The sequence below is a fragment of the Pteropus alecto genome, unplaced genomic scaffold, assembly GCF_000325575.1.
Source record: "Pteropus alecto unplaced genomic scaffold, ASM32557v1 scaffold311, whole genome shotgun sequence".
NCBI lineage: Eukaryota > Metazoa > Chordata > Mammalia > Chiroptera > Pteropodidae > Pteropus > Pteropus alecto.
Genome location: NW_006431916.1, coordinates 585991 through 601805, shown reverse-complemented (window position 1 = coordinate 601805; position 15815 = coordinate 585991). Strand labels below are relative to the sequence as shown.

The 15815-nt window shown below is 38.2% G+C and overlaps 1 protein-coding gene and 1 pseudogene across 2 annotated transcripts in view; both read left to right on the top strand.

Annotated features, from left to right (window-relative positions):
• Positions 1–3634, top strand: part of TFRC (transferrin receptor) — a 23859-nt gene extending 20225 nt beyond the window's left edge. For both annotated transcript variants that reach the window (XM_025041858.1, XM_025041859.1), the window contains exons 18-19: positions 1–38; positions 644–3634. The exon at positions 1–38 is cut by the window's left edge and continues 70 nt beyond it. In XM_025041858.1, coding sequence (XP_024897626.1) covers positions 1–38; positions 644–886 — 281 coding nt within the window. In that variant the 3' untranslated portion in view covers positions 887–3634. The remainder of the gene's footprint in view (positions 39–643) is intronic.
• Positions 3635–9702: 6068 nt separating this feature from the next.
• LOC112473681 lies at positions 9703–9879 on the top strand (annotated as a pseudogene).
• The last annotated feature ends 5936 nt before the right edge of the window (positions 9880–15815 follow it).

The window sequence follows — 15815 nt, the reverse complement described above, 5'->3', positions numbered from 1 at the left end:
GATTTGTCATGAGGGGAATCAATGACCGTATTATGAAAGTAAGTAAACTCTTCGAAAAAGAGGAACTAAAACATGTTAAATTTTACATGGTAAATCTTGCATTTCTAAAAAGAATAATAATTCTAGGAGTCTAGAATCCTTTGCTGCTTTAGAATTCAGAGATTTTAACTCTTATAAAATCTAAAATCAACATATCCTAACTATTAATAAAATAGACATCTGACCTAGTATTAATTATTTTAGGCTTTAAAAACATTCTTAAGAGATCATTACTGATTTTTAGCTGTCATTTCCTCTGTATTTCTATTGTCCAATCCAGACCTTAACTGCTTTTATCCTAGTCTCCTCGGAAGAATTAGAAGACTCATTAAAGTAGAAACTTGTTGTAAACCTTCCATACATTTTCTCCCAACAACAACAGAAAACCAATACAATTAGAGTTCATTTTTACAAAGTAATTGACAGTTTGCTTTACAGTTTTAACGTTAGAAGTTTAGTTAGCCTGGTTCTCAACATTATTAAATTCAAGGAAATTTTAACATTTGAAGCAGGAGAACGACAGTGTGGTTTTACTATGTAAGGTCCTTACCTCACAGCAAAAGTCATAACACTGTAAGCTCTCTTGTATGTTTTGTTTTTGTAGGTGGAATACCACTTCCTCTCGCCCTATGTATCTCCAAGAGATTCTCCTTTCCGACATATCTTCTGGGGCTCTGGCTCTCATACTCTGTCCGCTTTACTAGAGCACTTGAAGCTGCGTCAGAAAAATAACAGTGCTTTTAATCAAACGCTGTTTAAAAACCAGTTGGCTCTAGCAACTTGGACTATTCAGGGAGCTGCAAATGCCCTAGCTGGCGACATTTGGAACATTGACAATGAGTTTTAAATGTGATACCCAAAACTTAGCTAGGTAATGTGGTTTCTAGACTTGTGCTGATTGTGCTAAATTTTCAGTAAGGCTACAAAACCTAATATTGTTAAAATTCTACCCAATCATCTTGGTACTACTAGATGTCTTTAGGCAACAGCTTTTAATACAGGGTAGGTACCTGCACTTCAAGTTAAAGTGAATAACCACTTAAAAATGTTCATGATAGAACTTTTTCTCTAGAATTGTAAGTGCTTTGCAATGGTAACTGCTTCTTTCCTGTTATAGTTATGAAAATGTCAGAACCAGTTATATGAACTATTGCTCTAAATTTTAAGGACATGAACTGGTATCTTTTGAGTGGGAGGAAGGAGGTGATATCTGCTGAAGGTTAAAAGTGGTAGCTTAGTGTGATCTTCCGTCATTTGATGCTGGATAAGGAGATATCAGGTTGTAAGACCTTATCCTCCAAATGAGAAATATGCCTTGTTTAAGGATTTAGCTGGTTTCCTCATCCCTGAATGAAACAGTTAACTTTCAGAAGCGATGGGACTTTTCTTGCCAATGAGGTCTGAAATAGAGGTCCTTAAGCTGGATAAAATAAGGTTCAACTGTTTATCACAGGAGTAAGGCCTTAATGTGTTAACCTCATGATCATTTATGAAAAGAGGAGACCAGAAGCCAAAGACCTAGTATATTTTCTTTTCTTCTGTCCTCTCCCCCATAAGCCTTTGTTTAGCTTTTTTGTTGTTTTTTTTCCGCAGTGTTTTGAAAGAACCAGTTTTAGCTGTTTAATCTCAAACTCAGTTTGTCAGACTTTAAATAACACACTGCCAAATTTTGGCCAAAGTGTTAATTTTTTGGAAAAGCTTTCTGTTGTTTTGGCACTGAGATATTTATTGTTTATTTATCAGTGACAGAGTTCACTATAAATGGTGTTTTTTTTATAGAAGATAATTATCGGAAGCAGTGCCTTCCATAATTATGACAGTTATACTGTCGTTTTTTTTTAAAAAATAAAAGCAGCATCTGCTAACAAAACCCAACAGATACTGGAAGTTTTGCATTTATGGGCAATATTTGAGGGTTTAGAAAACAGCCTCAAGCTAAATAAAATTTTAAAGCTAAGTATTAGAGAAGAATCAAATTTAATTAGGGGTTGCTAATCAAATTAGACTTCTATTTAGGCAAGTAGATAAAAACGGTAGTTTTACCTACATTATAAATTAATGTCACTTAAAGGCCAAGACAGTACTCATGTGCAAAATTTTACAGCTCATTTTATCCAAGGTGTAACTTTAATTCAAATTTTGCAAAATTTCCAGTACCTTTGTCAAACCTAACTCACATTATCGGGAGCAGTGTCTTCCATAATGTATAAAGAACAAGGTAGTTTTTGCCTACCACAGTGTCTATATCGGAGACAGTGATCTCCATATGTTACACTAAGGGTGTACATAATTATCGGGAACAGTGTTTCCCATAATTTTCTTCATGCAATGACATCTTCAAAGCTTGAAGATCGTTAGTATCTAACATGTATTTCCAGCTCCCTGTAATTCTCTCTTTTAGTTATAGAAACATTTTGTGGTCATTAAACATTTGGTGGGTAAATTCAACCACAGTAAAATAAAATTACTTCAGGATATTTTTTTGTTGATTCAAAGGTTGTTTTTAAACCTGACGTGGTATTTTGTTATATTTGTGGTTTCTCTGGTCTTCTGTTTAGCGGGATAGTGGCATACATTTATAATGTTTGCTATTGACAAATGAATTTAACTTTATTCCCTATATGCATGTTATCTCCTATAAACTTAGTTCATACAAGTTTGAATCCAGAACTGACCTTTTAGCTTAAAGCAGGGGAAACTTGTATAGGAAGTTGCGGGGTGGGGGGAGTGAAGCGTATGGGGAGCTGAAGCTTGCAAGAGGGTCTTTGATTATGTCTGCCTACCTACCCGTTAGTATATGGTGGTCATAAGTTAAATGTAGATGTGAACAAATAAGTTTGAGGCTACATGAATAAAGACTGTTTTCTACTCAATCATCATGATAATCAGCTGTTATAGGGCTGTTTAACACTGTCACCTAAGAAAAAGTCCACAGAGGCTCAAGGTTCTTAAACTTAGTGTCACTTACTTAAGTAAGAATAGATCTAGATTATTACAGCCTCACTGAGTTGTTTCACTACTCAGTCTCTTTAGTCTTCACAGTGTTTTATCTTGAACCAATATTTAGGGTAGCTAAGTAAAAAGGTCATAGCTGGGATTCCTGGTTTGAGTATCATGCTTTTTCATAGTTTAATAAAAGCTCAGTGACTTCAAGGCATAATATGAATAATGGGCATACATTTTACAGCAGTAAATCTCAAAAAACTCTTCTGTGGTTAGGGTTGAGTTATTTCCAATCAAACAAGCCAGTAAGTGGTAAGAGTCTTAATATTCCTGAATGAAATGTATATCTGACTAGTGACAACCTGCTAGTCTTCAGATTTTTTCTGGTTATAGATATGTGCATTTTGATGGTAAAGGATAACATGAGTGAGCTGTCATGATTCACTATTCTAGAACTTGCATGACCTTTACTGTGTTTCGTCTTTGAATATTCCTGAAATTTTACTGGGCTAAAGATGGCTTATTAGACTTGCCAATCTACTGCCCAGCTACATCTTTGTAAACAAGTGATAATGCCCTTATAATTGTATACAAGCTGGTATGTGCAACAATGCAGATTCCTATCTGATTTAATAAAATGCTTGAACACTGAGTTGTCATTTTTTAAATAGGTTTTTTTAGAGCAGTTTTAAGCTCACAGCAAAACTGAGCAGAAAGTGCAGAGTTCCCATATCCTCTGTGCCTGCAAACCCCACCCTCCACCTTCCCCCACGGTCAACACCCGCCTCCAGAGTAGGACATTTGTTAGAATCAACAACCCTGCAGTGACACATCCTTACCACCCCAGACCATAGTTTACATTAAGGTTCCCTCTTTGTGTTGTAAATTCTTCAGGTTTGGACAAACGTATAATGACACATATCCACCATTACAGAACATTACAGAATAGTTTTACTGCCCTAAAGATCCTCTGTGTTCTTCCTTCCTCTTAACCCCTGGTAACCGCCAATCTTTACTGTGTCCATAGCTTGGCCTTTTTCAGAATGTCGTGTAGTTGGAATTGTACAGTATATAGCCTTTTCAGATGAGCTTCTTTCACAGTAGTATACATTTAAGCTCCCTCCATGTCTTTTCATAGCTTGATTGCTCATTTCTTAGTGCTGAATAATGGCCATTGTGTGGGTGTAATATAGTTTATCCATTCACCTACTATAAGACATCTTTGTTGCTTCCAAAATTTGGCAATTATGAATAAAGCTTGCATAAACTTGTATACGGTTTTTTATGTAGACATAAGTTTTCAATTCATTTGGGTAAATACCAAGGAATGCAGTTGCTGGATCATAAGAGTGTTTCACAAGAAACTGCCAAACTACCTTTGAAAGTGGCGTTGACATTTTGCATTCCTATTAGCAATGAAGTTACTGTTGCTCCACGTCCTTGCCAGCATTTGGTGTCAGTGTCTTGAGTTTTGGCCATTCTAGTATTCAGTAGGAGAAAGTCCCTACATGAAAGGTAATAGGCCAGGAGACAGCCCTAAACAAATAATTGAAGACATCTCGTTATCTGCAAGATATACCTTTGTGTGGAATTTAACACATCAAATACTAATATCTTTCTTGTGGCTATCAATTGGTTTACCTTCTTAGGTGCTTGAGTTAAAGCCTTTGCAGTTTGCTACATCTGTTCTATAAATTGCCTAATGGTTAATCCATCCCAAATGGGCTGTTGACCAGTTGTTAATGATTTTTTTTTTTTTTTAATCGCATACTAACGGTCAAAGTGCAGAAGGGTCTATATTGAATACTAAGTTTCTTCAGGTATGCATGGTATATTCATCAAGATAGACCATATGCTGGGCTGTAAAACAATTCTCAATAAGCTTAAAGTTATTGAAATTACACAGCATGTTCTCTGACCACAATGGAATATAATTAATCAGTAATAAGATATCCAGAAAACCCTAAGACATCAGAAATTAAACACATTTATAAATTTATGGGGCAAAGATGAAATCAAAAGAGAAATTAGAAGATAATTTGAATTTAATGATAATTACAACATAAAATTTGTGGATGCTTAGAGATGGACTGCTCAACCCAACTAGCCACGTGGCTAATTTAAATTAAAACATTCAATTCCTCAGACACACTAGACACATTTTGAGAAAGTAGAATATTCCACTGGTGCAAAGTTCTATTGGACAGTCATGGCTTCGAGGGAAATTTATAGTTTTAAATATATTAGAAAAGAAGAAACATCTAAAATCTGTGAACTAAGTTTCCACCTTAACAAGTTAGAGAAAAATCAAAGTAATCCCAAATGAAATAGAAGAAAAGAAGTATAATAAAGAGCAAAAATCAATGAAATGGAAATCAAACTTGAGAAAAAATTTAACAAAGCCAAAATCTGATTCTTTGAAATGGAAAAATGAAAAAAAAAAATGACAAAGGCTACCAGTATCAGGAATGAAAAGGAGGTTATCACCACAGATACTATGGATATTAAAGGATAATAAAGGTATACCATGAACTACTTTATATCAATAAATTGGGCCACTTACATGAAGTAGACAAATTTATTGATAAATTCAACTTACCCAAATTAACAAGAAATATCAAGAAATATGAATGGCCTAGTAGAAATAGAACTTATCAAAACTTTCCAGAAAGAACTCTAGAGACTCCGTTTCACTGGTGAATTCTATCAAACATTCAAAGAAGGAATATCACCAATCTTACACAAACTTTTTCAGAAAATAGAGGAGGGAACTGTTGAGGTCAATATAACATACCAAAACCTGACAAGAGACATTACAAAACCAAATACTACAGACCAATATTATGAATATAGATGCAGAAGTCCTTAACGAAATACTAGTAAATTGGATCCAACAATATATAAAAGGATAATACATTATTATCAAGTAGGGTTTATTCCAGGAATGCAGGGTTAATATTAAATCAACGTGTCTTGCAATTTTACACCTATATATGTATTGCTAGTTGAACACTTGTGATGACCAGAGTAGAGCTTGATGAAGAGGCTATGTAAGTTTCAGTAAATTCTAGTGAGTTTTGGCCTTTCACATGGTGGCCACTATCCCTCACATCCCAGGCCCACATGGGTGGCTCAGAGGAGAGACAGTGGCCCACACTTCTGGTGCAGCTTTCTTGGAACCAGAGTGGGCAATAAGGACTTGTCCTCCAAATATCGGGATTATGTGTTTTGATCGATGATTACTGCTTTTGATCGCCGAGGGACCAGCACAGGGGCTGGCCATTGTTTCAACCTCCGTGGGCCAAAGTGGCTTACACAGCATTTAAAGAGACACCCTTTCCTTTCGGGAGCAAAACATTTAAGGAAATCTTTGTCAGGTCATGGGCTGACTGCAGAGATAAAAATAGAAACTTCAGTGATCACACACAAGGAATACATATTTTACAAAAATAGTTTGGAACAGTCACTAACACGGCTCCAAATCTCAATAAGCAAGATTTAGCAATCCCTGAGGAGCGGGAGAATTGGATTTCCACAGTTACCACAACATAATGAAGTAAAGGAAAACTATGTAGAACCAATGAGAATGTTAGTAAAGAGAGGAATTATAAAAAGGAACCAAATTCTGGAGCTACGAAGTAAAATAACTGAAATGAAAAAAATCACCAAAGGTATTCAGCATCAAATTTGAACATACAGATGAAGAGATCAGTGAACTTAAAATTTGAAATTATTCAGTCTGAGAAGCAGAAAAAAAGAATGAAGAAAAATGAACACAATCTGAGAGACCTGTGGGATGCCATCAAACATACCAGTACAGGCACTATAGGAGTCCCAGAAAGAGGAGTCCCAGGGGAAGAGAAACATAAAGGGGCAAAAAATATATATTTGAAGAAATGATGGTTAAAATTTACCAAATCTGAGGAAAGATACGGATATTCTATGCAAGAAGCTTAATAAACTCAGAGATCTACAGTAAGACACATTTTAGTCAAATCATCAAAACTGAAAGAGAGAAAAGGGGGAATTTTGAAAGTATCAAAAAAGAAGTGACTCAATACAAGAAAGCCTCAATAATATGAACAGCTAATTTCCCTTTGGAAGCCTTGGGGGCAAGAAGAAAATGGGACAACATATTTAAAACGCTGAAAGAAAGAACTATCTACCAATAATTCTGTATCTAGCAAAGCTTTCCTTCAAGAATGAAGGAGAAATTAAGATATCTCCAGATAAACAAAAATTGAGGGAGTTCATTACTGGTGGACCTGCTCTACAAGAAATGCTAAAAGGAGTCATTCAGGCTGAAATGAAAAGATACTAGACAGTAACTCAAAGACATGAGAAAACAATAAAGAACACTGGTAAAGGTAACTACATAGGTAAATATAAAACCCAGTATTGTACTTTTGATATGGTCTGTAGCTTCCCTTTTTCCTATACAATTTAATAGATAAATACATAAGACAATAATTATAAACCTATGCTAATGGGCATACAATGTATAAAGATGTAATCTATGACAACAGCAATATAAAGAGAGAAAGAGAAAGATATAAAAGAGCAGAGAGTTTGTATTCTATTGAAACTAAGTTGGTATTATTCGAAGTAGGTTTTTATAAGTTTAAGATGTTAATTATAATTGCCGAGGTAACCACTATGAAAATAATTTAAAAATATATAGAAAAGAATATAAAAATGAAAAAATTACAATTATATACTACAAAAAATAACTAAATATATAAAAGGGCAAGAATAAAAGAATTGAGGAACAAAGAAAATATAAGAAATACATAAAACATACATATATATGGCAGAAGTAAGTCATGTCAATCCAGTAATAACATTAAATATATATGAACTAAACTCTCATCAAGAGGCAGAGATTGGCTTACTGAATTAAAAAACACCCACACACACGGGATCCATCTATATGCTGTCCACAAGAGACTCACTTTAGATATAAGGACAGAAGTTGAAAGTAAAAGGATGGAAAAAGATATTCCATACAAAAAGCAACCCAAAGAGAGCTGGGTGGCTATATTATTATCAGATAAAATAGACTTTAAATCAAAATAGGTTACAAAGACTAAGAAGGACATTATATATTGACACAAGTTTTGATACAGCAAGAAGATATAACAATTTTAAACACTTATATACTTAATAGAGCCCCCAAAATATATGATGAAAAAAGTGAGAATTAAAAGTAGAAATAGGTCCTTCTATAATAATTGTTGCAGACTTCAATATTCCACTCTCAATAATGGATAGAACAACCAGACAAAAGATAAATATATAAATGGAGAACTTTAACAACACCATAAATCAAATAGATCTAGCAGATATTCCAACACTAGCAGAATACATATTTTTCTTAATTGCACATGGAACATTCTCCAAGATATACCATATTAAGCTTCAAAATATCTTAATAAATTTAAAAAGACTGAAATATAAAACATCTTTCCTTATCACAATGGAATAGAATGAATCAAAGAATGAAAACCAGAAAATTCACAAATATGTTGAAATTAAACAGCACTATTAAACAATGAGTTAAAGAAGAAATCACAGGGAAGTTAAATAATACTTTGAGACAAATGAAAAAGAAAACACGTGTACCAAAACTTAATGGGATGTAAAGAAAGCGGTGCTATGGGGAAATTTTATAGCTGTAAATGCATACGTTAAAAATAAGAATGATCTCAAATCAATAACCTAACTGTATACTTTAAGAAACTAGGAAGAGAAGAGCAAACTAAACTCAAAGCTAAGAGGAAGAAGGAAATAATAAAAATTAGAGCAAGTTAAATTGGAGAACAGAAAAACAATAGATAAAATCAAAGAAATCAAGTTAGTTCCTTGAAAAGATAAAAACAAAATTGTCAAGCCTTTTGCTAGATTGACTAAGAAAAAGAAAGGGCTCAAATTATTAAAATCAGAAATAAAAGTGGGGACATAACTATCAATTTAACAAGTTAAAGGCTTATAACAGGGGTTGGCTCCAAAGTGTAGTGGTTAGCATGTCTGCTTTATACGCAGAAGGTCTTGGGTTTGCACCTCAGGTAGAGCCACGGACCATACCCGGGTATGCTAGGCTCCCTCCCACAGTGTGCCTGGCCCCTGGCCCCAGACCCCCGGCGTGCCAGGGCCCAGACTCCAGGCCCCAGGTGCACACCTCCCAGCGAGCACGCCTCCCAGCGAGCACGCCTCCCTTCCAGCGAGTGGGAGGAGACGCCCCGCCTTCAGAGATCCAATTCTTAAGGGGAAACAGCAACATACATAGGTCAGGGGTGAGAGTCGGCGGGGCGGGGCAGGGCAGGGGAATTAAAGAGGGGGAAAAATTTTTTTTTAAATAAAGGCTTATAACAAAATAGTGTGAACAATTATACACCAACAAATGGGATAACCTAGATTAAATATACAAATTCCTAGAAATGCACATAGTTAAGAAAAAAATTAACAAAAGATGTCCAAATTTCAATGCTTAAAACTACAAAATGTTGCTGAGAGAAATTAAAGACTTAATGCAGAAATATACGATGTTTATGGATTGGAAGACTCAATATTGTTAAGATATGAATTGTCCCCGGATTGATCTATAGAGTCAACACACCCCCAATCAAAATTCTAACAGGCTTTTTGCAGAAATTGACAAGCTGATAATAAAATTTATATGGAAATGCAGAGGACCTAGAGAAGCACTTTTTAAAAAGAAGAATCATTTGTTGGCCTTTGGCTAAGTTCAAGTGTAGTATCTGTTATTATATGATTGTCCCTTACCAAGGATAATATAGTAAATGGGTGTGTGGAACAAAGAGATAAAATAGGAGCTTGTTCCATCTGCTTCACTCCTTGATTTAGTATTGCAATATTTCCAGAAACGATGCACAGAGAAAGGGGATAAGAAGAACAAGAACAAGAAGAACAAAGTTGTGGGTATTACCCTACCTGATTTTAAGACTTATACAAGTAAAAAGTACAGGTAAAAAGGTAGATATATAGACTAGAATAGAGTTCAGATAAAAACCCATCCATGTAGAGTCGATTGATTTTTTACAAAGTGCCAAGGCAATTCAATCAAAAAAAAGACAAGTCTTTCTAGCAAACAGTGCTGGATCAGCTGGATAATCACAAGGGAGAAAAAAATGAACACTGACTCTTACCTCATACTATATATAAAAATCAACTCAAAATAGATCATACACTTACATGTAAAAATCTAAAATTATAAAATTTCTAGAAAAACACAGGAGAAAATTTTGGGGGTAGGCACCAGAGATAGAATACAAAAAGCCTGACATACAAAAGAAAGGTTGATCAATTAGAATTCATTCAAATTCGAAAGTTTTGCTTTTCAAAAGATACTATTTTTAAAAATAAGAAGGCAAACCACAAACTGGAATAAAGTATTTGCAAATCATATATTTGATAAAGGACTTATATCCGGAATATATAAAGAATTTACAATTTGGTAATAAGATGACCCAAATTTTTTTAAGTGGGCAAAAGATTTGAATAGGTACTTTATAAAATGAGATGTGCAATGGAGAATAAGCACATGAAAAAATGCATCATTAGTTATCAGGAAAATACAGATGAAACCACTATGAGATACATCTATACATTCATTAAAATGCCTAAAATTAAAAAGATTGACTTTACCCTATGTTGGTGAGGATGCTGAGCAACTGGAGATTTTATATACTACTAATGGGAATGTAAAATATTACTACTACTTTGGAAAACAGTTGGGCAGTTTTTTAAAAAGTTAAATATACATCCACTATGTGACCCAGCTATTCCACTTCTAGGTCTGTCCAAGAGAAATGAAACTATGTAACCACACAAAGGTTTGCACTCAAAGGATCATGGAAGCTTTATTTGTAATAGTTCAAAACGGAAATAATTCAAATAGCTATTGCAATGTATTATAGCTATAAGATGGACTTCTATTTAGCTCTGAAAAAAAAAAACCTATTGATTTCATTTATATAAAATTCTAGAAAATGCAAACTAACCTATAGTGACAGAAGGCAAATCACTGGTTGCCTGGGTATGGCGTGGGAGAACTAGAGGATGCAGGGAGGAGGGGAAGGGATGGATTACAAAGAGGCATAAAGAAACTTTTGAGGATGATAGAAATGTGTTTGTGGGGATGGTTTCACAGTATATACTTAAGACAAACTCATCAAGTTATATACTTTAAATTGTGCAATGTATTGTATATCAATTATACCTCAATAAAGTGGTAAAATAAAAATGCACAGACACACCACAGTATCTTGCTTTGTTCACTTATAGATCTTGAATGATTCATATCTACACAAATAAATGTACTTTATGCTTTAAAATACACTTAAAAATATTGTATATTATACATTACATAGATATGCCATACTTTGTCTTATCAGTCCCCTTTTAAGGAACATCTAAGCTAGTTCTACTGTTTTACTACTGCATACTATATTTAACCAAGTAGCTATATTATCTGAAAACAATAAGCTAAGGATGCACTGTGTCTACACTACAAATGGGGAGATTTAAATAAAGAAGGAGAGAAAAACAGCAGAGAGGTACAAAAGTGAAAAAATACCTCACCATTTAAGGGTAAGGCCTGACTGCTCCTCATTTCTAAACTTAGTACAGTGAGTTCCAGGGGCAGCCAGATTTCATAGATGTAAAGAAGGAGTAAGTAAAGAATAAAAGGAGCCAGTCCTTCATAAGTTTTGTCCTGTCTTCCCCACTAGCAGTTTCTTGATTATGCATACTGGGCCATGTCTTATATGATTGTGCCTGGCACTGACTTGGACTCACACAGATGAGTACCTTGTGGCCACTGGTACATTTATTGGTTACCAACTTCAACTCTAGATGTCCGCCAGGGGGCGTCAGTACCCAGGGTTTGGAATCTACTGGCTCTTTTGGCCTTTTCTCTAGCTGCGCGGGGCAGCGGAACGTGAGAGCCGCAGGCAGCGCCATCACCCAAATGCCCTAGTACGGTTTTGAAACTATGTGTATTCCTTGGAGGCATGTGAGCCCGCCCCCTAAGCAGCTCCAGGGACCTCTGACTTGCACGGCAGAGTAAAGTCACGGTCTGTTCTTGGTCCCGGGATGATACGGCCTGTATAAGCAAATAGCCCTATGCCTAAGAATTCCTTCAGATATCCCTCCCTTCGCCTCGACTAAGAGGCAAATGGTCCATTCCTGACTAAAAAAATCTTTTGTCCTTTGCCAAATCAGATCGTCAGTTCACATACCGGTGCTAATCCCACATCTCCCTTCCCTCCTGCCTCAGTTCAGGCATTTTCTAGGCGTTGCGGGGATACTGGGGAACCAAGCACCTGCCATTTCTTGTTGCACATTGGAATCACCTGGGGAGCTTTTAAAAACTGTGGATGCTGAGCCACACTCCAGAGATTCCAATTTAATTTTTTGGGGGGTGGGGCCTGGGCATCAGAGTTTTTAAAAGCTTCCCATGTGATTCTTAAGTGCAGCACTACCGAAAAGCTCTAGGGTCCAAGGCTTTGCTCCTCAAAGTGTAGATGGAAATGCAGACTCTCAGCATCTCTTCCCAATCTGCTGAATCAGAGTCTGCATATCAACAAGATCCTCAGGTCATTCAGTAGCACACTGAAGCTCCAGAAGCCTGGATTTAGTTAGTATATCATTATGCTTTGCCTGTGCTCATTGTCCTGGCCTGAATCACGGCCTCCACAACTTTCTCATGCTGGATCAGTTTTTGACTATAGTTAGACGTTTTTGACTATGACCTATAGAAAAGAAACTGATTTCATATCAAGATGTAGAGTGCATATGTGTATATATAATGAAACAAAAATGTCACAAAGCAATACTTTTACTACCTTCAATGCATTCATTCATTCAGTAAATACTGTTGACACTTAAAATGCGTGTTAGGCTATTCCCAAACATCCTGTTTTCCTGGACTTTACATTCTGTCTGTGTGTGGTGGGGGGGGGCAGGGGGGAAGGGTTGTCAGAAAGTTAAAAATAAATTACGCGTATGAAGGGCATGCTAGAAGATTAATATAATAAAATTTCTTTTAAAAATTACATTTGGGAGGACTTCCAGATGTTAGTTATGTTGCTTCTTGATTTGGGTGCTGGGTATGTTCACTTTGTAAAATGTGCATGTTTTTGCACTTCTCTGGATGGATGTTATACTTCAAAAAAAGTTCAAAAAATTACATTGTGATATTTTCTATTCCATTACTGTCCTCTTTCATTAAAAAAAAGGGCCAGTCAAAACCACTAAATTCAGTTCACCTCCTATTAACAGGTTGCAAAAGTGGTTTAAAAAATATTGCTCTATTTTAGAGAACAGAACAAAACAAAACAAATAAAAACCTTTAGCTCAATCACTCAACAGCATCCACCACTCTGTCCGAGCACCTGCTTGCAGGTGTGAGCCAGGCTGCCCGTCACCACCCCACAGTTGCCTTCCTTGCCCTCCTGCTTACCCTGCAGTGCAACCATCTGAAGGCGGAGATTCTGTAAGGGCACCACCACAAGCCTCCCTCAAGCAGCTTGGTCTGCCTCTGCTTAGAACTAGACCTGACAAGCCCTTCTCCCTGCAGTCACTCTGCTATGGGCAACTCTGCTCAAGTTCCAGATCTGGGAGGAGATTGGCACAGGCATGTTAGAGGGTTGGGATTATCCCCACAGTCACCTCCTGAATCTTCTGAGCTTTATGCTTCTAGGCTGTGTCTCATTTCCTCCATTATGCTCTCAGCTCCTTGGGGACAGAGCAGTCTCCCAAGGTGTCTCCACAGCTTCTAGTGCTAGAGTCACAAAACAGTGCAGAGAAGGAGACAGCCTCAGAGACATCTCCTAGCATAGTCCCAGCACTCAACGTGGTGGTTGGTGGGAACAGTCCAGGAGCTGAGACTAGGCAGGATGGGGGAAGGGAGCAGGAGGCCTCTTTTCTGCAGGCCTAAAGCTCCAGATAACCCTGTGCTAAGGATGTAAGAGGCATGGATCTGGCTCTTGAGGGCAACTGGAGAGGTGAGAGAACAGTGAGCTGGGCTCCTCTAAGAGGATCACTTAGCAGGACCTACCATGATGCAAGTGCTTTGACCCCTTGCTTTGTTTGATCTGGAGTTTGATTCACCAACAGAGAAACTTGCTCCAATCAGTTGTTTACATCTAGTCAGAACGAATGCTTCCCAAAGCGAAGCTCCTGTGTTTGGCGTTGCTTTGTTATGCCTTAGTGGTTCAGAGCAGACTTTGGAGTCAGAAAACTGGATTTGAATCCCGGCTTCACTACTACCAGCTGTATGACCCTGAGCAAGTTAGTTTAACCATATAGAGCTTCAGTTCTGTTATCTGTAAAATGTGTACTTCATTACATTGTGGTGGGGACTGGATGAGAATAAATGCCAAGTGCAGGGCCTTACTCTTAGCAATTGCCATTCTGAGGTAGTGTGAGGGAGGTCAGGGAGAGGGCCCCCCTCAGATTCCTTCCCCCTGACTTTCTCCTCTGAGGCCAGGGAACAAGGAAGAAAATCCTAACCTGGTTGTGCCCAGAGTCCTGCCTGCCTTAAACCTTCTCTTAGTCCAGCTAGGGGTGCATTTACCTCCTGCTCAGCAGCCCTGGCTCCATGGAGAGGGGCAGTTGTTACACAAACTGTTATCAAATGATTTACTAGAAAGTTGCCCTGCCCACCTCACAGGGTAAGATACCATAACCCAAATCCACCTAGTCCAGCCCCCGCATTGGCGTCTGGAACCCGTCCTCTTTTATTGCCCTATTGTCTGCTGGCCAGGGTCCTGGGGCCCAATGGGAGTGCAGAAAGTGCCATCCTTACATAGATCTCTATATCTGACTTTTGGGACAATTCTGTCTGAAGTTGTTTTATTATTATAACCATTTTATAGATGAGATATAGTCAGTAACAGGGCCTACTTACCGCAATTCTTTGGGTTCTAAACTTCACAGCCCAAGGTTGCCTCCAGTTGGGCTGGGATTTGGGTTGGCAGGCTGCACTATCACTGGTAGGCGGGGCTGGGAATTTTCTCTATCTTCGGGGTTTGCAGAAGAGGGTCTAAGAGGGAGCAGTGGAGCAGGGAGTAAGGTCCCATTACCTTGGAGCTTTCTGCCTGTGTTCCCAGCAGGAAATGAATGTCCAGGCCCGAGATCAGATCTTCCTCATTTAAGTAACCTTCAATACCCTCTGCCCTCCATTGGCCTCAGGGAAAGGGTGGGGGTGACCCAGGTTACTAGGACTCTGGGCAGCAGTTTAGAGATTACTAGAATCCCTCTCTCAAGTCACTTAATGGATTGTGACTTTGTCAACTTTCCATTTTGACCTTCCCATTTTAGAAACGAAGCAACTGAGGTGAAACGGAAGAGACTTTTTACACTGTTACATGGTAAGTCGGCAGCAGCGAACTACTTAGAATTCGAGACTCCTATTTAAGTGCTCCTTCATAGGGAGTGGTTGACCACACCTCCTCAGTGCGAACGCCCTACCTTCGGCTTCACCTCTCCTTCCTTTTCTGGCATCACAGGAAGGCGCAAGCAGGGCCTTTGGGATAAGAGACGGGTGCAACGAGGACCGGGGAGTGGCGGGGTACCGAAGACAGAGGGCACGGGGAGAAGTAAGAGGAACCTAGCCCTTTAAGAGGGCGGGTCGGGCCCCGCCCCCTCGAGGCAGCGCAGGCGCAGGCGCGCTTCAGGAACTCAGGCAGGAAGGCGGGCGCTGCTGCCTCGCGGGCCGGCGCGCGGGGCCGCAGCACCTGCGGGGGCGGGCGCAGGGTGCGGCGCCCGGTGTGTGGACGTCAACGCCCGGAGGCGTGAGCGGGGAGGCG